Source organism: Rhamphochromis longiceps, linkage group LG4 (genome assembly GCF_057381845.1).
Source record: "Rhamphochromis longiceps isolate RC_006_pf linkage group LG4, R_longiceps_female_GT1.1, whole genome shotgun sequence".
NCBI classification, from domain to species: Eukaryota; Metazoa; Chordata; class Actinopteri; order Cichliformes; family Cichlidae; genus Rhamphochromis; species Rhamphochromis longiceps.
The window spans coordinates 4,565,770-4,592,698 of record NC_140560.1 but is presented as its reverse complement, the minus strand read 5'-3'; the positions used below and the strand labels follow the sequence as shown (position 1 = coordinate 4,592,698).

The 26,929-nt window shown below is 41.0% G+C and overlaps 1 protein-coding gene across 2 annotated transcripts in view; it reads left to right on the top strand.

The window, feature by feature from the left end:
- The first annotated feature begins 764 nt into the window (after positions 1–764).
- Positions 765–26,929, top strand: part of LOC146670856 (vesicle-fusing ATPase) — a 98,125-nt gene continuing 71,960 nt past the window's right edge. For both annotated transcript variants that reach the window (XM_085402972.1, XM_085402971.1), the window contains exon 1: positions 765–888. In XM_085402972.1, coding sequence (XP_085259098.1) covers positions 877–888 — 12 coding nt within the window. In that variant the 5' untranslated portion in view covers positions 765–876. The remainder of the gene's footprint in view (positions 889–26,929) is intronic.

Sequence of the window (26,929 nt, the reverse complement as noted above, 5' to 3'; positions counted from 1 at the left end):
TGCAAATCATTATATTCTGTTTTTATTTACATTTTACACAACTTCCCAACTTTTGATAAAATAGAACAGAATAGAATAGAAGTATGCTTTTAAGTTTTAAGTTTCAATGTGCTTTTGCTAGTTAGCTAAGAGATCTTGCAGGAATAATATTAGAGTAAAAATAATCATTTAAAAACACCCCTACATTAATGTCCAGTTTATGTTAGAGTGTTATCTGTTGTGTCAATATGATTCTTTAATGTAAACACAGAAGTTAGCCGATCATCGTTGCCTGAGACTTTCTTCAGCTTCCTGCTTCTTCCTGCTCTAACTTTGTACGCTTTAGCAAGTCTCAGCTGCTGTCAGGACCTTTAAGCGATCAAACAAACATACAGCCTGGACGGAGCGCTGCTGTCCGTGGTGCTGAATTAGTTCAGCCGTGGGGTGGTGCAGTTCAGCAGCGTGTGGGGCAGAGCGCTGTCCGTGGTGCTGACATGCAGAAATCTGAGGCTCCGGTTTCATTTACCAAAAAATAAAAAGCCGATGAATGGAGGCGGGATGACACTTACTGCACTGAAAGTCACTTTAGAATTTAGAGAGTTCACATTATTGTTATTAGAAAAAGGGAAAAGAAACTGTCTAATATATGTGCGCGTGCCAAATATGCAAACGCTATCCACCGGGATGCCACCCTTAACAATGTAGACCCACTTTTGCTCAAAGAGCCAGACGAGTAGGGTGACGTCTCCCTCCGCTTCCGCTCGAATCAGCCAATCAGAGCCGAGTGCGCCGCAGCTTATAAGCCCATCTGCTGTCGATCCTTTCGCCCTGACCGTCCCTGCTGTCCTGTGTGCCGCTGACTCAAACTGCAGCCCCTGATCTACCGCAACCGTGAAGATGGCGACCCGGGTAAGCTCCGTGCGCTGCGTTTATTCCTGTAACAAATCGCTCTCAGTCCGGCTCGTGGCTGGTAATGAAAGAAGCGCACCCGCAGAGCAAAATGTCGGACGAGCCGTATGTGCGGACTGTCAGGGGTCTCGGTACACGGAGCACCTGAATGTCACCGCGACTGCGGACTCTGGTGTTTATTTCACACCGTGTGATAACGCGTAGCTTGTGCAGCAATTTGCTACAGGACGGTGTGTTCGCCACCAGCCCCCCCACCCCCCCACCCCGTTACAGCTGCTTCGGTGCTTAATCCTGGGCTCTGCTTGTCCTTGACGCGACTGCGTGAAAAGCGACCACTGAGAAGCTTCGTGGATGCGTGGAAGGGTGCACGGTGTTGTGTGGGACGCGCAGAGTGGTGCTTTGGTGACAAGGGTGAAAACAGCCTTACGTGCTCCAGTGTGTGTGTGTGTGTGTGTGTGTGTGTGTGTGTGTGTGTGTGTGTGTGTGTGTGTGTGTGTGTGTTTGGCGTTAGGGAGCGCTGGATGCGGTGTGAAGCAGCAGAGCAGCACGGCTGACTGGTGGGCTGTAACCTACCTACATATGCACATGTAGGTTGCGTGCAACCTGTCGAAAAGGAGGGAGGATGATGTCAGGTAACCGGCCTCAGCTTCCCCTAGTGGCCCGGTGTCATTCTCACACAGCCCCAGTTATACAGGTCACACCTGGCAATAACACCAGGACTGGTACTGCAGTAGGAATTATTGGGTTAAACCCTGATACCCCCAAACTGCTGCCTTTATTATGCAACGCAGTAAATAGCAACCTGGTCACTAGGGTGGCATATACTGAGAAAAGCTAGCACCAACACCTCTGTGTCTGTGTTGTAATTTATTAGCCCTTTGTCCTCAGCCAACAGAGAAATCTTTGTAAACAAACAATACTGTTTGCAGGGCTTCTGAACTTTTAGCCAACACAAAAGATAAATATCGACAGTTGACAGATGTTCTCGTTTTTGTGGATGTATATATATCATTATTCCAGGCCTCTTTTACCTCCATGACTCCATGTATGACTTTGGAGAAACATATTGACACCTGCTATCACTATGATACTACGTCCAGCAGCTGCTCAGCTTAGCTTAGCATAAAACAGGCAAACAGTGGACATGGTTAGTCAAGTCAGACTAAGCTCTTCTCTAAAGCTTACCAGATAACGTTTTATCACATTTGTTTTCACTGTGTAAAAAGAAAGTGCCAAGACTACACTGTTATAATGGTGAATTATAGGGCAATATATCGAATGTACTCGATGTGTTCGTTTGTCCACGTACAATGGTTAAAATGGCTTTATCGTAACCATCGAGTATAAATTGCGATGGCAATATTAAGCTGTCTGCATGTAATCAACTTTGGGGGATTTTTTTCTCCTACATGCTGCGAATCGGAAAGTTTTCTACCTGCCCTGAGCAGGCGCCGCACAGTTTCAATTACAAAAAATAATTCAAGTTAATTAATGTGAAATTAAGATCAGCAGTGTCATAAATAACCCAAACATTGAAATTCATTTAACTGAGTTTCACTCCTTACCCATATGGAAAAGATATATATAAATCTTATAAAGTTTGTATCTGTCTTGTGTGAAACTTGTATGAAAAGCATACAAGAGTGAAAACAGATATAAGATCCCTTGAAAAATTATATAATGAAACTTGTATGTTTTGGATACTTACTAAAACAATGTATGAAAGTAATGAGAAAGTGGCCACTTTCATGAGTAAATCATATAAGTTTTTACTATTTCTTTTCCATATGGGTATTCTCAGTGTTCCACAGCTTATTTGCATTGAGTCTGTCCCACCAGCTCTCCAGTTTAAGATAAATTTGACATCTGGCATCATGTAAGTCAGTTTGTCTCAGAGTGACAGAATTTTATCACTAGATACATGCGTGTCTGTCATTTTTTTGTAACTGCGAAGACCTTTTTACAAGATACTACACTATGATGCTAACTTACACATGTTCACTTCAGGCAAACTTTAAGTGGACTTGAAAAGCCAGTAATGACTATTTGTCCGCACTCTCTTACGCTGCTACGTGTCCATGACCGAGCACAAACCCTACCCTACAGGAAACACTGAACTGAGGAGCAGCATCGCATCCCAGTATAGAAGTTTTTCATGCAACATTATGTGGACTTTACACAAGAGCTTTCCACCATATAGGATGTGATACAACTACTAGTTACAAGGGGAAATGTGTATCTGATTGGAGAGTGGTTCCTGACGGTCACCAGTTGTCGCTGGAGTGTCTGTACCAAAAACCTCCTTATGATTTATATATGATAGCTTCCGCTTGACTATTATTGTTTGCAGACAAACTGATGTCTTCCATTCATATGGAAGGTTGCTGGGGCAGCTTTACTTTGGATGGAAGACATGTATTTGTCTGCAAACATTAATAGGCAATCACAGATTCCCAGCATGTTCCAGTGACTGTACCAGTCTGCCAGCAACCCAAAGCAGTTGCAGAGAGGTGTTTGCCTCACCGACAGTGGTTGCCAGATGGTTGTGGATCAGTCTGTAGGCCTGCATGACTCTGGGACTTTGTGCACTCACTCTACATTGTCACCATGATTGTCACTTATCCAAAATGGCGGGCAAGTTAATGACACAGTTAGCAGTCACATGATTCCTCAGTGAGATAAATAAGCAACTTCTGTAGACACAGATGATAAAATATGGAACTTGAAATTAATATAAGAAGTCCCCTTTATTAGTTATTGCCTGGAGATTCTTAATGTCTCAGGTTCTGCTGTTTTAACATGAAATCTTAGGTAAACAGTGGTGTTACCAACTGCATTAATGAAGGTCCAGCTTTATTTAGGTGCAGAACTTTAATTAGTATGGTTAACACCTATTTTTAATGTCAAATGGATGTTATGAAATAGGTCTTTAGCCTGGCACAAAGTTCTTCTTAAAAGCACAATTCTCATTTTTCCAACTCCGCATCCAGGCTTTGTGCTGAGCTAAGCACATCAGCTGTTGGCTACATACTACACAAATATGAGAAAGGTTTAAACCTTCTCATGTCACCATTGGCCAGAAGGCAAATGGATCAAACCAACAAGTCACTTACAAAGTCTACGACACAATGGCTTTCTGAAAAAAGCCCATCCTACCACGTCACCATGTAAATGGTGCAGTGCAGCTTCATTTCCAGTGCAGAGCTTGTATTAATTTGAGTTGAAGACAGACTCATCAGCACAAAAGTGCAGGTGGTCTGCCGAGTCATGATGCAAGGTGCTAACAGCCTTAGCATTCCACACAACAACTTTCTCACTGTGCTCATCTAAAAACAGTGAAACCCAGTGTGCTTCTGATTGAGGGTGTGCCTTGTGCTGGTACATTTACTGTATTTTAACATAACGTCTTTAACCTCTTGATCACCTCTCTGCATGCTAAAGCTGGAGAGTAGCACAAGCACACACCATTAGCTTGGTGCTGTTATCCAACGAGACTCAAGCTGCGTGTGCCCGGATTTCATGTGTCAGTGGAAAACATGACTGCTACATCACACTTAAAGTGGAAGCACCTCCTCCCTCAGTGGGACTGTTTTCTGATACTCCAGCAGTCGTTTTACTCTATCAGCATGTCTTTACATTCCAACTGCTGCCTGATTTATGAGGTTCAGCATTCAAGGGAGCTCAGTCAACACTGCATGGAAATGACCACAGGTTTTATTTTTATCATGATTTAGATGAGGAATCTGCCTGCGTGTTATTAATGTGTTTTTGTCATTATATTGCTGTATATAACAACAATTCATAGTACTATATTTTAACAACTTAACATGAGCTAGACCCACGCATCATTTAATAATAATTGTGTGGCCAAAGCTTCCTGTATGCACAGAGACAAAAAGAGCATAAAAGAACAAAAAGACATGGACGATCATCACAAAGAGGCTCATACAAACTATTCAAGCCTATACGACTATGGAGACACAAAATGAGCACAAAGGATCAATAAAACTGCACAAAGACTCAAAACCAACGCAAACTAATACAAATGAAGTTGACAAGCCATGAAGACCATAAAAATTCAAGATGGAAATTTTTCTAAAACATTTTTAGAGGGAGCAGAAATCAAAGCTTCTTAAGATTTTTTTTAACACTTAGAGAAACCTTTCCCTGTCAAACAGCTTCTTTGGAGTTTACTCTGACAACAGAGGCTAGTTTAATTTCCATGTTCTTAGCTGTTTTTATGAAGCAATGCTTTTTAAAAAAAAATCTGTTAAGGGAACAAGCAGCTTCTTATTTCACATTAGCTAGCAAGCTAATTGTGCTAACCTCAGTTCTCCAAGTAAACTGACAAAACAAGATTGCATCTGTCTGAGTTTTTGATGTTTCCAGTTAATTTATTTTTAAAAGAAGTGCATAAAGTAAAAGAGTTACATCCTTAAAATCACGCTAAAAGACTGAAACTAGCTCTCTGTCACCAGGAAAAATGTCTTCCTTTCTCGAGCCATGAAGAATTAGCTTACATTTCAGTGTAAAAAAAAAAATTAAATCTTAAGACCTTCACAGACCTGACACATAAAATTTGTATTAATATTTTGTGCATTCGATTTTTTTCTGCCAACTCACCTGTTCTTTATCAGCCATTTACACTGAACACATAACTTTAAAGGACCAATTTGCAGTATTTATTTTATCAGCTCAATAAACAGATCTGACCAATCAGACCACTGCATTTGGCAACAAGTGCACTCTGAGTTGAAAATGGTCACCAGTACTGAATATGCAATAATCTAAGATACTATTGTACCTGACACATACACACAGCTAGATGCCGATAAAGCTTCAACTCCTGGAAACCTTGAAATTCTCCCTGCTGCTGTCTTCTCCTGAGAATCGTTTGAACCCAGAATCTTTTCTTTCTTTCTTTTCTTGTTTAGAAGCATCATCATCTTTTTACAGTGCATGTTTTTATTCACAAACATCTAATGCTTCCAGTGTATATATACGTTGGGCCTCAAATTCACATCAGAAAATTTTTAAACTTTTCACAATTTTTTGACTTTAGTTTTACAAGATAAAAGGAAATCAATGACCGTGCTCTAATACTGAAAACATTCTGCTGTCTATATTACATTCTAATCATTACTGTGCATTCATTATCTTCTACCTCTTTGTTGTAGCACTGAGCAGTGTCTTTGCATTAGAGCATGTTCCACAAATGAATACAAAGCTTATCATGTTTCCCTTTACCAGACTTAGTAATGTATCACATTTCCCCAAGTCTGTGTGCAGTGTGTGTGTGTGTGTGTGTGTGTGTGTGTGTGTGTGTGTGTGTGTGTGTGTGTGTGTGTGTGTGAGATAGCATGTCCTCCCCCCTGGTCACCCAGCTTGTCAGAAGTGTCCACAGGCATGATTTTTGATGTCCCCAGCTGGCACTCACTCGTATACCCTTCATTCTGAAGTGCCCAGCACAGTTTGTACTGTTTCAGGGCATAAAGTCATCTGTCAGAGGATATCAGGACAAAGCAAACAGTTCCCCAAACTGAAACGGTCCTGGCATCAACAACAGTCTCAGCAAGAGAATCCTGTTCTAAAGCATATTACCACACAAGCTAGCAAGCATGAAATTATCAAAGAAACTTGCTAGGTCTGCTAAGAGCCTTAACATTTATTTCACTGGTGACCAAGATACAAATAAATACTTCAATATAAGTACATGCAAACTTGAGATATGGATACGATTAGTCAATAAAAACAAGAACGCTTATGCCCTCTAATATCTCACATGTTTACTATGGTAACCATACACCGGGACCATAATATAGGAAGATCGCACTGTCAACACTGTTATCACTGTTGTCACTGTTGTCACTGCAACACATCAGCTCATATGTTTTCTTGGTTCAGCTTTTCTCTGATTCTTTGCTGTTGAGGGTAGAAAAATGCTGCCTGTAGCATTTTGGAGTTTTCCGATGGATTGCTGTTCAGGAGTCCATGAATGCCACATCTCCTGTTTATAATCAGCCAGAAACCATTAAAGATTTTGTCTGCGAAACATTCAGAAAGTCTATGAAAGCAGTTTACAGTGTGCACAGTCATCCAGCAAAATGTACGCATTAAGCCCAGAACGTGGAAAGCTCGTGTGGCTTGTCAGCAAGCAATTTTTATTCAAGTGCATCCAGCTTTGAGGTTAGAAGGCAGTAGAGAAAAATCCTTAATGGACCAGATGTCGGCACGAGTTAGCATATTTGTAAAAGCCCAGCATTCATCTCCTGTTTCTGACACTGTGTTGGCTTTGCTCTAGAGGCGGGAATGACAAAAAAAGATACAACTATGGGTTTCCCGCTGTGATGCTGAACTCACAGTGTTTACACAGCTGCTAGCCTGACAATACAGATCAGGTGTGTAAAGACTAAAAGAAAGTGTGGCTCAATACCTTTGCCCATATCATACAGGTTTATTTTATGCATCCACACCAGACCTCCAAAATCACAAAAACCCCACATTATGTTTTCACTTACTGAGTTTGCCCACTTTTTTTTAAACTCTCCATAAAATACAGCTTGTTAACAGAGTCTGTAACAGGTTACAGGAATGAATGAACAGCTGTTCATTGGAGCCTTTCCTCTGGGTTCACTACCGGCAATACCAGTCAGCAGCAGGACCCAGAGTTGTGCATTACACTAATAATAAATAACCACAGTCAAAGTGCTTATAATAAACCTTACATCACCTTTAAGAACAAGATGTGTCGACCCTGGGTAGTATGGTGAGGCAGTAAGTGACTATTGATCTGAGGTTAAATGCTAAACTGAAATTAGAATTCATGTGGGAATATTCTGCCTTTGCCTCGTAATAGCTTTCGTGCCAATTTGCAGCGAGTCAGGTTATGGTTGGAGAGAAGTAAATGGTTTAGTAAGACACTTGGGTTCCCTTTGCCGATTGAACTAATGACCTTTGGCTCACTATTCAGTCTCACCAGCCATCTGGTCCTCATAAAGCCTTCTGGATTAGAGAGCACAAGCTCAAGACTTAAAGCCAAAGTTACTGTAAATGCACCATACTGCTTGATTTACTGTATAAACCGTTTTGGTCTAGCATGTCCCATTTTTGATTTTTAGCTTTTATGTTCCAAGGATTGGACAACTAGGATGACTGGACAGAAATGTCAGTGAGATTCAGAATTTAAGAAATAAGTTCAGTCTTATGAAAAGTGACACCACATCCAATGTTTGTTGGTAAACTGATTCTTGACAAGGAGTTCAGTAACTCAGCACGGGGAATGCATTGGTGCGAGATGTCCAGAATTTTCTTGGCAATCACAGAGCAGAGAATTATGCTGAGCTTGTGGATAAAATCCTGAAACCATATCAGCTAATGAGGGCCAGAACGTCGCTGACGACGCACTTTTTACTTTCTCATCTCGACTTTTTTTAAACTAAATGTAGGCGATTATGAGCATGGGCCAAGAGTTCACCAAGACATAAAAGTGATGGAAAACCGTTATCAGGGAAATTTTAATCCAAACATGATATGTGACTATTGTCAGTTTTACAATACAGTAGGTTAGGTTTTTGATAGTGTTTGCGTGCGCGTCATTCTGTCTATAAAGACAATAGCTCGAAAAGTTTTCAATTAATTCTGATAAAACTTTGGAGGTGCGCAGAGTGGAGTCATGCTAACAGCTGATTAAAATTTGGCTTACATCCACCTTGGACTTCAGTGTCAACATATTTATTGATTTACTGGTCAAAAACTGACAAAAGGCTTAGACCTTTGACCTCAAGGTCAGCAGATTGATCTGAAGGTCAAAGTGATAATGTTGAGACATTTAAACTATGTTTCTTCCCACCATCATTTGAATTGACAACATATAGGCATATAGGGAATGATATATGGGGACTTTGGACCTCTGGCCTCATCTTCAAGGTCAAATAAGGTCAAACTTTCAAAAAAATGTCTTTAAAACCTTATAAAACGAGCTGTTATCCATCACTTACCCTTTGTGCAATCAAACGAAATATCTGTCATGCTACTCTTGTCTGATTTTCACTGCATTATAAACAATATAGGAATATGAATGTAAACAACATACAGGACTATTACTGTTACAAAATACAATCCTGCTCAGAGAGTGAGCTGCCTTGCACTCTCATAGTGCTTCGTGATTTGAGCTAGTGTGTGTTAGAATCGTCTGACTGTGTTTTGCTTTTCTTACAGCTGATCCTGAATCAGCCCTGACCTGGACATGTAATGTTCATGCTATGGAAGCTATTTGTCAGGGTGATACTGTAACACTTAGGTTGCACGTATCATCAGGCAGCGCGGCAGTGCAGTGGTTAAAAGAGCACGGATCTTGGGGCCTCTCTGTGTGGAGCTGGCGTGTTCTGTCTGTGCCTGCGTGGGTTTCCTCCAGTGCTTTGGTTTTCTCATCTTTGTTAGCTTAATAGTTGCTTCTAAATTAGCCGTAGGTGTGGATGGGGGTGTATTGTGCCTCTGTTTGCTGGGATATGCTGCAGTTGGAATGGTTAAGAAATTGGACGGATGATTTGTAGCACCAAACTCAATTTAACCCTTCACACATGATTTTGCGTATGTAATTGAAAATCTAGCTGTTGCTGCCAGTGCTGATTCTTGCTTTCCAGCCTGCGCTGAGTAGGTGCTCTCAAGGACTGATTTAATTGTATCAGAATCAATAGCTGAATTGATTCCAGTCAATGAAGGGAAGAAAGAAACGCACACCTACTAGTGCAGCTGAACAAGTGAGTGGGCTACAGAAGATGACAGCTCATCTATTATGTGCATCTCCTTCCCAGTGGTCTCCGTCTCCTTCTCAACCTAATCAGCTGTTTGTTTCCTTCATAATTTCCCCCACTCATCTTCTGCTTTGAAGACATTTCCCAACAGTCTGTTATTCGTTCCTCTGCTCCCAACTTTTTTTTAGCACCTACACCCAAGCAGCAGACATCATTAAGGTGGGATCCTCAAAGACTTCCTCTGTCACATTCTGCATAAAATGTCTTCATCTGGGATTTTTTTAGGTTACTGATCAAACAGTTATGCTTTACAACCTTTGGCCCACTTTAAAGAAAACAGATGCAGCACCCAGTTGATCTCCTTTCTTCTAGTTACAGGGAGCAACGCAAAAGACACTGCTGTGCAATATCACAGCATCACCTTACAGTAAATGCACTAGTTGCAATTTGAACCCTAAAGTACTAAAATTATAGATTTACCACATTAAAAATGCAGCTCAATATTTTATTCTATTTTATTTTATTTTATTTTTATTTGGATGCCTGAATCTTCCTCTGTGTCGAGGATAGGAAAAAGGTGTTCTGCTATCCTTCACAGAGATGGGTTTTTGCTGGAGGGGTTGTGTTACTCTGTCTTTTACATACAGTAAAATAGGTGCTGTGTTGGTCTGAAGTCTTACTTTTCAACTTGTGTTGTTCTGTAGTAGTTCTTGTATCATTTTGACAGTTTACACTGGAAGGATGTTTTTATTTCAGGATGGTAGAGACTGGGAGTCTTAACATCCGATGTGCCAACTATAAATAACCTCTATGTCCTGTATTTTTTTACTGTGTGGAGTCCTGGTCAAATTTACACCGGGATTGTTCAGCCAGTCATTTTAAGTGCAAGCCATGCAAGTTCTTCTTCTCATTATAAGCGTGTGTTACATGTAGCCAGCTGTCTCGGTGCCTGCATTTTCCCCCTTTGAAACAAACTCTATTTGCGTATAATAATAATAATAATAATAATAATAATAATAATAATAATGGATACTTTATTGATCCCCATGGGGAAATTACTTGTTTTTCTCTGCATTTGACCCATTCACTCAGTGAAGCAGTGGGCAGCCCACTAAGCAGGCGCCCGGGGAGCAGTGTGTAGGGACAGTACCTTGCTCAGGGGTACCTCAGGGTAGCCGTTAAGTGGATTCGAACCGCCGACCTTCCGATCATGGGGCGACCACTTTACTTTGTATAAGTTACTTTGTATGAGTTATACTTTGTATAACTCGCCTGTTTGGCCTTATTACACACCTTCACTCAGTCCAACAAATACTCTTGCTGCCTATGATTCAGACCCAGTGGTCTTTTAAAGTAGGCCAGGTTTCTCTCAGAGCAGATGTTTGGCATTAAAAGGACCTTCTTCAGCTTGTTTGCCACAATGTTACAATTTGATGACTTCTTCAGACAGTTATTGGACTTGCTCCTTTAGCTTGTTTGGCAAAAATGTGTCAGGAGGTAGAGCAGGTTATCTTTTAATTGGAATGTTGGTGGTTTGATCTTTGGCTGCTCCAGTCTGCTGCAGCCCAAATTGCTCCCGATGCAATCGTTAGAAGTGCTTTGAGTGCTCAAGTATTTTGGAAAAGCGCAATATAAGAACAAGTCAATTTACCATGTATTACTTTTTGTGCAGTTGTACACTGAAGTACCAATGCATGGTCCAAACAAAATCACAAGGCACACCCAAACTTTCCTTATGATACATCATTTGGGAGGCACTGTGATAAACAAAGCCAAACAGACAACAAACATATTTTGATCTCATCTCTTAGAGGATTGTGCTCTCTGTAGTCACCAGTTCTTCTCCTTGGTGGCGCTGTCACTTGGTGTTTGCTCGCTCTGTGGTAGAGTATCACTTCCTGTTCCTGCTCAAACACAGTGGTGTTTCTGAGTAGCTTATCTGCTTAGAAATTTAATTAAAAACTTTTAAATATATTCTTTTCTCATAGTATAATCGTCACGTGCTTTATCCGAAGCACACTTTCTGTGTACTCACTACCTAATTTATACCCAAAGTATTCACTGACTGTCTCTGTACTGTTTCGCTAGCTTAGCTTAGCTCGTAGCCGACTCGTTAGCACCATGGCTACTTCATCTGTCCCTCCTGCACTTTCCTGCTCATTGTGTCAGATGTTTAGTTACTCCTCGGCCTCCTTTAGCAGTAATGATATCTGTAACAAATGTAGCATATTTGCAGCTCTGGAGGCCAGGATTACTGAATTGGAGACTCGGCTTCGCACCCTTCATTCACCCGTAGCTAGCCAGGCCCCTGTAGCTGGTGCAGCCGAAGATAGCGTAGGCCCCGCTAGCTGTTCCCCGGCAGACCCCAAGCAGCTGGGGAAAGAGGGCGGCTGGGTCACGGTGAGGAGGAACATAGTCCTAAACAGAAGCCCCAGGTACACCACCAACCTGTTCATGTGTCTAACTGTTTTTCCCCACTCGGCGACACACCCGCCGGGGGTCAAACTCTGGTAATTGGTGATTCTGTTCTCAGACACGTGAAGCTAGAGACACCGGCAACCATAGTGAATTGTCTTCCAGGGGCCAGAGCAGGCGACATTGAAGGAAATTTAAAACTGCTGGCTAAGCGTAAACGTAAATTCAGTAAAATCATAATTCACGTCGGCAGTAATGACACCCGGTTACGCCAATCGGAGGTCACTAAAATCAGTATTGAATCGGTGTGTAACTTTGCCAAAACAATGTCGGACTCTGTAGTTTTCTCTGGTCCCCTCCCCAATCAGACCAGGAGTGACATGTTTAGCCGCATGTTCTCCTTAAATTGCTGGCTGTCTGAGTGGTGTCCCAGAAACGATGTGGGCTTCATAGATAATTGGCAAACCTTGTGGAGGAAACCTGGCCTTGTTAGGAGAGACGGCATCCATCCCACTTTGGATGGAGCAGCTCTCATTTCTAGAAATATGGACAAATTTATTAAACCCCCCAAAATATGACTATCCAGAGTTGGGACCAGGAAGCAGAGTTGCAGTCTTACACGCCTCTCTGCAGCTTCTCTCCTCCTGCTACCCCCCCAAAAACCCATCTCCATAGAGACTGTGTCAGCTCCCAAACAGACAAAAAACAAGCTAAAAACCAGCAACAAACAACTTAAACATAAACAATTACAAAGAAAGAACAATAAAGTATCCACATCTGTACCAAAGAGTAAAACAGTGAAATGTGGATGATTAAATATTAGGTCTCTCTCCTCCAAGTCTCTGTTAGTACATGAGTTAATAATTGATCAACAAATTGATTTACTCTGCCTTACAGAAACCTGGTTGCAGCAGGATGATTATGTTAGTTTAAATGAATCAACACCCCCGAGTCATTCTAACTACCAGAAACCTCGAAGCACAGGCCGAGGGGCGGTGTGGCAGCAATTTTTCGCACCAGCCTATTAATCAACCAAAGACCCAGACAGACTTTTAATCCATTTGAAAGCCTGATGCTTAGCCTTGTGTAAAACTCAGAAACCAGTCTTACTTGTCCACCTGGGCCTTACACAGAGTTTCTGTCTGATTTCTCAGACTTTTTATCTGATTTGGTTCTCAGCTCAAATAAAATCATTATTGTGGGTGATTTTAACATCCATGTAGATGCTAAAAATGACAGCCTCAACATGGCATTTAATCTGTTATTAGACTCAATTGGCTTCTCTCAAAATGTAAAAGAACCCACCCACCACTTTAATCACACTCTAGATCTTGTTTTAACATATGGCATAGAAACTGAACATTTAACAGTGTTTCCTGAAAACCATCTCCTGTCTGATCATTTCCTGATAAGATTTACATTTACAATAATTGATTACACAGCAGTGGAGAGTAGACTTTATCAAAGTAGATGTCTTTCTGAAAGCGCTGTAACTAAGTTTAAGAATACAATCCACCCACTGTTATCATCTTCAATGCCCTGTACCAACACAGAGCAGAGCAGCTATCTGAACGCTGCTCCAACAGAGGTCGATTATCTTGTTAATAATTTTACCTCCTCACTACGTACAACTCTGGATACTGTAGCTCCTGTGAAAACTAAGGTCTCTAATCAGAAGTACCTGACTCCGTGGTATAATTCTCAAACACGTACCCTAAAGCAGATGACTCGTAATCTGGAGAGGAAATGGTGTGTCACAAATTTAGAGGATCATCATTTAGCCTGGAGAAATAGTTTGCTGCTTTATAAGAAAGCCCTCCACAAAGCCAGAACATCTTACTATTCATCACTGATTGAAGAAAACAAGAACAACCCCAGGTTTCTCTTCAGCGCTGTAGCCAGGCTGACAAAAAGTCAGAGCTCTTTTGAGCCAACCATCCCTTTAACGTTAACTAGTAATGACTTCATGAACTTCTTCACAAATAAAATTTTTATCATTAGAGAAAAAATTACCAATAATCATCCCACAGATGTAATATTATCTACAGCTACTTTCAGTACCATCGATATTCATTTAGACTCTTTTTCTCCAATTGATCTTTCTGAGTTAACTTCAATAATTACTTCCTCCAAACCATCAACGTGTCTTTTAGACCCCATTCCTACAAAACTGCTCAAAGAAGTCCTGCCATTAATAAATGCTTCGATCTTAAATATGATCAACCTATCTCTAATAATCGGCTATGTACCACAGGCCTTCAAGCTAGCTGTAGTTAAACCTTTACTTAAAAAGCATCTCTAGACCCAGCAGTCTTAGCTAATTATAGGCCAATCTCCAACCTTCCTTTCATATCAGAAATCCTTGAAAGAGTAGTTGTCAAACAGCTAACAGATCATCTGCAGAGGAATGGTTTATTTGAAGAGTTTCAGTCAGGTTTCAGAGCTCATCACAGCACAGAAACAGCTTTAGTGAAGGTTACAAATGATCTTCTTATGGCCTCTGACAGTGGACTCATCTCTGTGCTTGTCCTGCTAGACTTCAGTGCAGCGTTCGATACTGTCGACCATAATATCCTATTAGAGCGATTAAAACATGCTGTAGGTATTACAGGTACTGTGCTGCAGTGGTTTGTATCATATCTATCTAACAGACTCTGGTTTGTACATGTAAATGGAGAGTCCTCTTCACACACTGAGGTTAATTATGGAGTTCCACAGGGTTCGGTGCTAGGACCAATTCTGTTTACATTATACATGCTTCTCTTAGGCTGCATCATTAGAAGACATAGCATAAATTTTCACTGCTATGCAGATGACACCCAGCTCTATCTGTCCATGAAGCCAGATAACACACACCAATTAGTTAAACTACAGGAATGTCTTAAAGACATAAAGACCTGGATGGCCGCTACCTTTCTGCTTCTTAATTCAGATCAAACTGAGGTTATTGTACTCGGCCCTGAAAAGCTTAGAAATATGGTATCCAACCAGATTCTTACTCTGGATGGCATTACCTTGGCCTCCAGTAACACTGTGAGGAACCTTGGAGTCATTTTTGACCAGGACATGTCCTTCAACGCACATATTAAACAAATATGTAAGACTGCGTTCTTCCATTTGCGCAACATCTCTAAAATTAGAAATATCCTGTCTCAGTGACGCTGAAAAACTAGTTCATGCATTTATTACTTCCAGGCTGGACTACTGTGATTCATTATTATCAGGATGTCCAAAAAACTCCCTGAAAAGCCTTCAGTTAATCCAAAATGCTGCTGCAAGAGTCCTGACAGGGACTAGAAAGAGAGAGCATATTTCTCCTGTTTTGGCTTCCCTTCATTGGCTTCCTGTTAAATCTAGAATTCAAAATCCTGCTCCTCACATACAAGGTCTTAAATAATCAGGCCCCATCTTATCTTAATGACCTTGTAGTACCATATCACCCTATTAGAGTACTTCGCTCTCGCTCTGCAGGCCTACTTGTTGTTCCTAGAGTATTTAAAAGTAGAATGAGAGGCAGAGCCTTCAGTTTTCAGGCCCCTCTTCTGTGGAACCAGCTTCCAGTTTGGATTCGGGAGACAGACACTATCTCTACTTTTAAGATTAGGCTTAAAACTTTCCTTTTTTTCTAAAGCATATAGTTAGGACTGGACCAGGTGACCCTGAATCCTCCCTTAGTTATGCTGCAATAGACGTAGGCTGCCGGGGATTCCCATGATGCATTGAGTTTTTCCTTTCCAGTCACCTTTCTCACTCACTATGTATTAATAGACCTCTCTGCATTGAATCATATCTGTTATTAACCTCTGTCTCTCTTCCACAGCATGTCTTTGTCCTGTCTTCCTTCTCTCACCTCAACCAATCACAGCAGATGGCCCCGCCCCTCCCTGAGCCTGGTTCTGCCAGAGGTTTCTTCTTGTTAAAAGGGAGTTTTTCCTTCCCACTGTCGCCAAAGTGCTTGCTCATAGAGGGTCATATGATTGTTGGGTTTTTCTCTATATCTATGAAGCGCCTTGAGGCGACTTTTGTTGTGATTTGGCGCTATATGAATAAAATTGAATTGAATTATAACATTCTTAACAAATTATAATCTTGACATTTTGTGCCAAACAGCAAATGAGGACATCCATCTGGGATGCCATCCATATCCAGATGATCCCGCTGCCAAGGAACTTGCCTTTCAGAGTCTGTAGCGTTAATCTGGGATGGGAACTGCATTTCTGATTGGTAGAACTATGACTGATTTTGCACAGCTTGGTTATTCCTGGGTCTTTCATCATTTTACACCTTGTCAAGTCTTGCAATAAGATTATTCATCCCTGGCCATTCCTCTTGTGGAGCCATGTTATGGAGATTGAGTTAAATGAGCAAATTATGTTGATGCAAGTGGCAATCAATAGGAATGAAAGATACCTTTTCAAAATTAAACTCTCCTTCTGAATGTAATGGCATCGAAAGTAAATTGAGAAACACGGTAAACCTTTCTACAATTGATAAGAAAGCAGCATTTTAATGAGGCCGCATTTTTCCCAACCGGATTGCTATAATGATCTATTTTTATTAATGATCACAACTGAATTTCTATATCTACTCATGATGATAGAATTTCATGCTAATTCAAACAGAAACTCATATTAATGTGGTTTCAGTGAGATTTAGGCCAGACAGTAATGCTTGTTGTGGAACAGCTCACCTATAACAGTTATGTTTACAGCAGCTTACAGTCTCATTTACAGCACTTACCAAAACACTGCCAGAGATTTAAAACATTTTATGTTACATCATCATATTTACAGTTATAGTAAAACGAAGCTACACCTTAATTAAAGTCTAAGATTTTATGTCTCAGGACATAATAATAATCGGGTCATTAGGAGGTTTTAATATTAGGTAAATACAAGCTCAGATGAAGCCTGTAATATGATATATTAGGCAAGGCAAGGCAAATTTATTTGTATAGCACAATTCAACAACAAGGTGATTCAAAGTGCTTTACAGAGACATTAGAAACAAAAACAAATAAAAAGCATGATTTAAAATTGATTAAAACAAGCAAACAAACAAACTAACTAAACACACACATTTCACACCTGTTCGCGCGATCTGAACCCTTATCGTAAGGGGAGCTACCAGTCCTTCTGTGGACGAGCTACTTTCTATTTTAAATTCCCTGAATTTAAAATACTCTCTAGACCCAGTCTAGACCCAGTTGGGGAGCTACCCAGAGCTCTAATCCCACACCTGTTCGCGCGATCTGAACCCTTATCGTAAGGGGAGCTACCAGTCCTTCTGTGGACGAGCTACTTTCTATTTTAAATTCTCTGAATTTAAAATACTCTCTAGACCCAGTCTAGACCCAGCTGGGGAGCTACCCAGAGCTCTAAACCCACTTAACAAACAAACAAACAAACAAAACAGTATATAAAATCAAAACAGATAAAATCAGAACAGTAGATAAAATCAGTAGTTAATGTAAGTTTTGAAATTTAAGCTTAACAAACAAACAAAACAGTATATAAAATCAAAACAGATAAAATCAGAAATAGATAAGATCAGTAGTTAGTGTAAGTTTTGAAATTTAAGCTTAAAAGTGTGGATTTGGTGCTTTATTCAAATGCAGCTGAGAATAGGTGAGTCTTCAACCTGGATTTAAATAAATTGAGTGTTTCAGCTGATCTGAGGCTTTCTGGGAGTTTGTTCCAGATATAAGGAGCATAAAAGCTGAATGCAGCTTCTCCGTGTCTGGTTCTGACTCTGGGAACTGATAAAAGACCGGATCCAGATGACCTGAGGGATCTGGAAGGTTCATACTGGGTCAGGAGGTCACTGATGTATTTCGGTCCTAAACCATTCAGAGCTTTATAGACCAGCATCAGAACTTTAAAGTCTATCCTCTGACGGACAGGCAGCCAGTGTAAAGACCTCAGAGCTGGACTGATGTGGTCCACTTTTTTGGTCTTAGTGAGGACTCGAGCAGCAGAGTTCTGAATGAGCTGTAGTTGTCTGACTGATTTTTTAGGTAGACCTGTAAAGATGCTGTTACAGTAATCAAGCCTACTAAAAATGAATGCATGGACTAGTTTTTCCAGGTCCTGTTGAGACATCAGATCTTTTATCCTTGAAATATTCTTGAAGTGATAGTAAGCTGATTTTGTTATTGTCTTAATGTGTTTTTCTAAGTTTAGGTCTGCATCCATCACTACACCCAAATTTCTCGCCTGGTTTGTGGTTTTTAGATGTATAGATTGAAGTTCTCTGGTGACCTGTAATCGTTTTTCTTTGGCGCCAAAGACTATTACCTCAGTTTTGTTTTTGTTTAGCTGGAGAAAATTGTGGCACAACCAGTCATTAATTTCCTCAATGCATTTACCAAGAGCCTGTACAGGGCCTCGGTCTCCTGGTGACATTGTGATATATATTTGTGTGTCATCTGCATAGCTGTGGTAGTTTATTTTGTTGTTCTTTATAATCTGTGCCAGTGGGAGCATGTAAATGTTAAACAGAGGGGGTCCCAAGATGGAACCTTGGGGAACTCCACATGTGATACTTGTCTGCTCAGATGTGAAGTTACCTATTGATACAAAGTATTTCCTGTTTTCTAAGTATGTTTTGAACCAGTTTAGTACAGTTCCTGAAAGACCTGCCCAGTTCTCCAGTCGTTTGAGTAATATGTTGTGGTCAACTGTATCAAATGCTGCACTGAGATCCAGTAAAACTAGGACTGACATTTTTCCACTGTCTGTGTTCAGACATATGTCATTAAACACTTTGGTCAGTGCTGTGGTTCTGTCTAAAACCTGACTGGAAGGCATCGTAGCAGTTATTCTGTTTTAAGAAGTAATTGAGCTGTTGAGAAACTGCTTTTTCAATGATCTTACTTAAAAATGGGAGATTTGAGATCGGCCTGTAGTTGTTCATTTGTGTCTTGTCAAGATTGTCCTTTTTCAGTATAGGTTTGATTACAGCAGTTTTTAGTGATTCTGGAAACACACCTGATAATAAAGAAAAGTTGACGATCTGTAACAGGTCTGACTCTAAAGTCTTTGAGACCTTTTTGAAAAAACTTGTTGGCAGGACATCTAAACAGCAAGAGGAGGAGTTCAGTTGACCTAAGATGTCCTCCAGGTCTTTGCTGTTAATAGGTTGAAACTGTTTCATGGTGTTTAAACAGTTTTTTGGTGGACACAGTACATATCCTGGATCTGCTGTTGATGTACCAACTGCTTGTCTAATCTTTTGGATTTTGTCTGTGAAGAATTTGGCAAAGTCATTGCAGGCCATGGTTGAATGAAGTTCAGCTGCCACTGGCACAGGAGGGTTTGTTAGCCTGTCAACTGTAGAAAATAAGACCCGAGCATTATGGCTGTTTTTAGTGATGATGTCAGAGAAGTAGGACCTTCTTGCACTCCTCAGTTGTAAATTATAATTGTGAAGTTTCTCTTTAGGCAGCACGGTGGCACGGTGGTTAGCACTGTTGCCGCACAGCAAGAAGGTCCTGAGTTCAATTCCAACATCAGGCCGGGGTCTTTCTGTGTGGAGTTTGCATGTTCTCCCCGTGTTTGCGTGGGTTCCCTCCGGGTACTCCGGCTTCCTCCCACCATCCAAAGACATGCACTTAGTGGGGATAAGTTAATTGGATAACCCAAATTGTCACTAGGTGCGAATGAAAGTGAGTGCGAATGGTTGTCTGTCCCTGTATGTTGGCCCTGCGACAGACTGGCGACCTGTCCAGGGTGTACCCCACCTCTCGCCCTATGACAGCTGGGATAGGCTCCAGCGCCCCTGAAAAAGGATAAGCGGAAGCGGATGGATGGAAGTTTCTCTTTATAGATGTCATAATGAACCTGGAGGTTTGTTTTTCTCCATCTGCGCTCAGCTTTCCTACACTCTCTTTTTTCATTTTTCACTAGTGTGGAGTTTCTCCATGGAGACTTTTTCCTTCCAGAGATAACCTTCACCTTAATGGGGGCAATAGTGTCCATTACATTTAACATTTTTGCATTAAAGCTATTGACGAGCTCATTGACTGAACCTTTGGACAGGTCAGGTGTTAATGGGAAGACCTGGTTAAAGATCTCACTACTGTCTTCAGTTATACACCGTTTTGTGATCACTGCTGTTGATATATTTGTGTGGGCTGAGATTTTACTTTCAAAGAAAACACAGTAATGATCAGACAGGCCCACATCAGACACAGTAACCTTTGAAATGCTCAGGCCTTTGGAGATCAGTAGGTCGAGAGTGTGTCCTCTATTATGTGTGGCCTCTGTTACATGCTGAGTCAGCCCAAAGTTGCCCAGAGTGTTACTCAGGTCTTTAGTCCCTTTGTCCTGAGGGTTGTCCACATGGATGTTAAAATCCCCAACAATAATTACACAGTCGAGATCAACACAGATCACAGACAGCAGTTCACTGAGGTCATTAAAAAAGTCTGTGCAGTATTTGGGAGGCCTGTAAACATTAAGAAACACAACTTTGGATGGGGCCTTCAGCTGTAAAGCCACATATTCAAAAGACTGAAAACTTCCAGGAGATAGCTGCTTACATTGAAATGATTCATTAAATAAGACAGCAACCCCTCCTCCTCTCCTGCTCACCCTGGCCTCACTGATAAAACTGTAGTTAGGAGGGGTCGTCTCGATGAGAACAGCTCCACTGTTATTTTGGTCCAACCAAGTTTCAGTTAAAAACATAAAATCAAGGCTGTGCTCAGTGATTAAATCATTAATTAAAAATGTTTTCCCAGCTAAAGATCTAACGTTTAATAAAGCCAACTTAAGTGTTTTAGAGGTATTACTTGTCCCCTCGTGTTTGGGAGCAGTCTGTGGCACACAAGGTATGTTTACTATATTTAAAGATCTTTTAGAGTGCAGCTCTCTGTGTTTTGACCAGGCCACATGTCTCCTGTCACCTAAAAGTACAGAAATTTTAAAACCTTCTAGTAAACAGGGTCCCAGCTTCTCCTGGGAAAAGTCACCACTGCCATAATCCTCGCAGCCTGGACCCTCCACACATCACACATCAGACTGCGGAGACAAAGCATGAAGGTGGTAAGGAGGAACTAAGGGGGGCGAGGCTGGGCAATGTGACTTCGATTGCTCTGTTGAGGGTGGGGCTCGGTGGCGAACCTTTGGCTGCTTTGGTGGGGGGTTTATGGGGGACAAAGAGGGATTGGGCCGGGGGGTAGATCTGAGCCCAGCATTGACCCGCTCCATCATCTCTTCAGTGAATTTCAGGTGTGGGGAGGAGGGAGAAAGGGAGGGGGAGGAGGGTGATGGGGGTGTCATTATTTATTTAACAGTGTGTGTAAAAACTAAGTAAACCTTTACTGTTCTATAGGAATTAGGTTCTGGTTCTGCCAGAGATCTCTTCCTGTTTTCCTTCCCACTGTTGCCAAGTGTTTGTTCAAAGGGGGTCATCTGATTATTGGGGTTTTCTCTGTATTATTATTACTAGCTTAAGTACCTTGAGGCAACTGTTGTTGTGATTTGGCGCAATATAAATAAAAATTAAATTCAACTGAATTTTTGGCCATAATGTACAGTAGCATGAATTCAAACACCTCATCATAACTCTCAATCACGGTGGAGGGGTGATGATTTGGGCTTGTTTTGCAGTCACAAGACTCCAAAGTATTCTAGAGTCAAATGTGAGCCCATCTGTCTGACATCTAAAGCTTGGCTAAAATTGGGTCATGCAGCTGGACAAGCACAGCAGCAAATGGACAATTGAATTTCTATCAGTGTTTGACTTAGTTTATATTAAATATTAAATTATTAGACTGAGTAATTCGTCATCTGCAGTTTTTCATCTGATGTATCTAAATCATTTTAAGACCAAATTATTTTTATTATGTCCTGATACACATGTAAAGCCAAAGAACTGATAGATGTATTTTCCTTCTAGCATTACTAAATATGCCAAGGTGTTGTCCAGATGTTTCTCACTACTACCTGATGTTGCCATTCTTCCTTGCTATTGCCGTACCTTCTAGATCATCAATTTTAAAAACATTAATTTAATATATAGCCCTCGTTTGTTCAAATTAACCTTGAGTGTAATCTATTACACTGTTGACGTAAAGAGGAAAAGATGGTCTTCTGTTTTTTATAAACCTAATTTTTAACATTCATTTCTGTTAGCACTTTTATTTTGGTCCTCGTAGATATTCATTATTGGAATATTTTTCATTTTATCTACATATTAATTAACTAAATTATAAAATTACTTAACGTCAGTCCTTCAGTGTGACAGCCACTTATGTGTATGTCTTCTCTATGCATACTGTGTGTGCATCAAATACTTGTACGTTTGTGTTTAGAGTGGGAGTGTCTAAGTGCGTGTCTTTGTGTGAGTCAGACAGAGTAATGGTTAATCCCTGGATGTGTGAAGGGCCTTCCTCTGTGAGCCCTGAGCTGCAGCTATATTTAGATAGCTGCTTTCTGCTGTTGGGCAGCCAACACAGCAACACACAGATACTCACATTAAAGCACACAGCTGATAAATGGATGCACAACAGTGCAAACAGTGAGAAACACATACATACACTAATAATAATAATAATAATAATAATAATGGATTGCATTTATATAGCGCTTTTCTAGGCACCCAAATCGCTTTACAATTCCACTATTCATTCACTCTCACATTCACACACTGGTGAAGGCAAACCACAGTTGTAGCCACAGCTGTCCTGGGGCATACACACCTGGAAATGCGCAGGTTGACAAGTATACCCAGGATGAACTGAAAAAAATAATTGCACTGCAGTAACTGCTGGAATATTTAACTCTTATTATCCATTCTGTGCTTATGCCATTGTTCTGTTATTCCTTGAAATGTGAGTAGCCATTGTAAAGGTGTGTCCAGACTGAAACTAGTTACCATCATCAGGCATCAAAGGGTAACACTCTCATTTGTCTTATCTGTATATAATAATTTTTAGCACATTCTTTAAACACACTAATGACACAGACATAAACTGCAGCATTACTAAGGGTTCATTATTATCTGTAATAATCAATATAATTGTTTACCAAAGTGTGATTAAAAATCAATTTTGTCCACGTAGGATCAGTGAGTCCAAACCTGTGATGGAATTTAATGAACTTTAGAAACAATGAGTTGTGAGTGTATCTGTAACTGTGTTGGGTTTGTGATGCACCAGTTTGAGGACTGGTTCAGGTGGACCCAGCTCTTTGTACTATAATAAGAGGGATAGGCCCTGTAACACCTGCTTAGTATAGTAGGGTTAAACTTATAGACTAGATTCGAGAGGAGTAAAATAAATTTGAGAGAATTGAGTGTTGAACAGCCGGCAGATTTATTACAATGTTACAGTGGTGCAATAATCCAATGTAAACAGCATAGAAAATTAACAGAAGATCAACAGAGAAGAGCGCTCTTTTGAAAATAACAACAAAATAAAATAAAATAAGTAGTCTCTTTAGACCTGACTCCTGATGAGCAGGATATTGGGAGTTCAATAGTTTCCCAGAGAAACAATCCGTATGAAGTAAGCAGTTTTTGCTCTTGCTTATCTGAAATCCTGCGATTCGAAGTAATTCAGACTGTAGCTCTACTCCTGCATCCAGAACAGCTGGCCACACTGCTTTTGGATTCGCCAAGAGTTTTCACAGGGTCTGGCTCGCCATCCATATCCAGAACCACTTCAGATCCAGGATCACAAAAAACCAGTCTGCACATACAGTACAGAGCAATAAACAAAATAGTTCTTAACAGTTTTTCTAAATAAAATGAGATCTCATAAAGTTTTCAAAATCAAGTACACTGTCGTTTTAACATTGTTCTGTCTCTATGAATTCCATTTGTATTGCTTTACAGCATTACAATCAATTGTATTTAAATACCCCTTTTTAAGGCATATGTAATCACATCATGAAATGTTTGTAACGTAACTAGTTTTAAATAACTTATTTACATGTATTAACCTATAACTGAAATGACAAAGTGCAGAAAAGGCACTGGACAACATTTATGGCTAAAAGAGAAGTGCATCCTGCATTAGTTTTGCACATTTGTGAAGATGCCCAATCAAATAGACAATAAAATAAAATACGACATTCCATTTCACACACGATTCAAGTACTCCGACTGGTTTTAGCTTTTTTTAGACAATACGGAATTCGCACTGTTGCAGTGTTTACCACATGTAAAATTAGCATAAGTTTTCCTGCTAACTTATCATCTCTAGTAACTCACCGGAATTCCCAAGAAACAAATACACGCTCTGCCTGGTTTTGGTCGAGAGTAAAACACATAAAGGCCTCTGAAAAGTACATAACTTTAAGTTAGAGACTGTTGAAAATACTTTATAACACTTATTTTATACCAAAAGACTCACTGTGTAGCTTGTTATTTGCTCTCGGTGTCTTGCTCCGTTTTGCCTAGCTTAATGCAGCAACGTGCTTTTGTTGCATTCACTGAACTACGGAAAATCAAAGTGTGTTCAAGGGGTGTCGGAAATAATAATACCAGGTAAAAACAAGAAAATACTAGTAACCATGTCTATAGGGGTTACAGGCCCCCACACCCCAAACAACCCCAAGTTTGGTACACAGTAAGGAAAAGTTTTACAAGGTATAATTTGCTATAATAGTGTATCAAAACTATATCTCTTATAGGTTTTATAAGAGATATAGTTTTAAATTGCTGAAGGAGAGACGTAAATGTTTGAATGGGCAACAACAAATACCATGTTTGAGTATAAGGCTGTACACAAGTCCACTTTTCACCATAACACCCCAGGTCACAGGTTGATGAAGAGTCTAGCAATCATCAGACCTGTAGCTGTATGTCTTGGGCACTTGGGTGAAAAGAGGATCAGAGCTGTCAGCTGATCAGCACCTGGTTGTGAGTTGGGTCAGGTAACAAGGGAGGATGCTGAACAGACTTGGTGTATCCAAACATGTGGTTAGGGTGAGTTGGGAGCATCTGGAGAAGGCCCTGGTCTGCAAGAGTTTCATATTCCACCATCAGCAGAGCTTCAAAGTAGCTTAAGGGTGGCTGGAAACATTGAGTCCAAGTGGACTTTGTTCCAAACCAAGGTGCTGTGGCTGCAAGGTGGTTGGTGCCTGTTGTAGTGCTAATACCTGAAACAGATGGTGGATGCCAGAGATGAAGAGAACTATAAAGCTAAAGGAGCCCTATCAAACTTGGCTGGCTTGTGGGACTCTTGTAGACAGGCCAAGTGAAAGGCAGCCCTAGCACTAGCTAAAGCAGGACTGTGAGCAGGACTTCTGGTTGGCCTTGAGGCAATTCTGGGATATCGTCAGGCGACTCAGAAAGGGGATGAAGCTTTGATGATCTCCTCAATTCCACTAACACATCTTGTGTAGTGGAAGCTGAGTCTAGGGAGAAATGCTTAGACTCACCCATCACTGTGGGTGAGGTCACTGGAATGGTCAAAAACCTCTATGCTGACGGGTCTTTGGGGAGGGAAGGGATTCACTGTTCCCTCACCAGGAAACAGTGCTCTGGATGTTGTAGGGCTGTCTTCAATGACACACCTCTGCAGCACTGTGTGGAATTTGGGGATATTGCCTCTGCACTGGCAGACCAGGTGATTTGGTCCCCATTTTCAAGAGGTTTCAGAGAAAACACACTCCTCGGTCTCTCCAGGAAGCTCTATGCCAGTATAATCTGTCCACTAGTGGAATCTTGGATCCAGGAAGAGCAAAGCAGTTTCCGTCCTAGTTGTGGGACACTGGACTAATCCTCTCAAGGTTATGAGAAAGTGCATGGGAGTTTACCCAACTACTCTTCATGTGTTTTGTGGACTTGGAAAAGGCAACTGACCGTGTACCTCGGAGTATCCTATGGGAGACATGGTGACTGGCCTATACTGGCAATAAAGTCCCTGTAATACTGTAGTGAGATTGGTTTGCATTGCTGGTAGTAAAGTGAGAGCTACACTCCATAGGATTGCCATTTGTCACCAATTCTGTTTATAACTTTTATGGGTACAATTTCTTGGCACAGTCAAGTAGGAGAACATTTCTCCTTCGGTGGCCTCAGGTTCATGTTCTTCGTACATGTGGACATGTAGTTCTTCTTGCTTCACCAGCTAGTGACCTCCAGCATGCACTAGGGCAATTTAGCAGATGTGTTCTCGAGTCTAAGGTTGTTATCCTCAACCAGAAAAATGTTGAGCCTCACTCTGGGTCAGGAATGAGTTACGGCTCCAAGTGAAGAAGTTTAAGGATGTCAGGGTCTTGTTCATTAGTGAAGGGAGAGAGGAGCAAGAGATGGATTGATGAGTCATAAGCGTTGATGTGGACACTGTATCGGTCTGCTGTGGTAAAGGCAAAGCAAAGCTGATGATTTACTTGTCAATATATGTTCCTTCACTTTCACTTGGCTCAGGGGGCTGGGAGGCGTATCTATAACCGGAAGGTCGCCTGTTCGATCCCTGGGCTCTCTGTCCTGGTCGTTGTGTCCTTGGGCAAGACACTTTACCCTACCGCCTACTGGTGTTGGCCAGAGGGGCCAATGGCACGATATGGCAGCCACGCTTCTGTCAGTCTGCCCCAGGGCAGCTGCGGCTACAACCGTAGCTGCCTCCACCAGTGTGTGAATGTGAGAGTGAATGAATAGTGGCATTGTAAAGCGCTTTGGGTGCCTTGAAAAGTGCTATATAAATCCAATCCATTATTATTATTACTTAAACAGAGATTGCCAATACAAGTGGCAGAAGTTTCCAGAAACTTCCTGCTTCTAAATTCAGATAAAATTGAGGTTATTGCACCCAGCTCTTATAACCTTAAAAGCATGGTGTCTAATGGCACATACTTGCACATACTTGTACAACACAGTTTTTGTGGCACTTCAACCGGTCGTTTTTGCACCACAGCTGG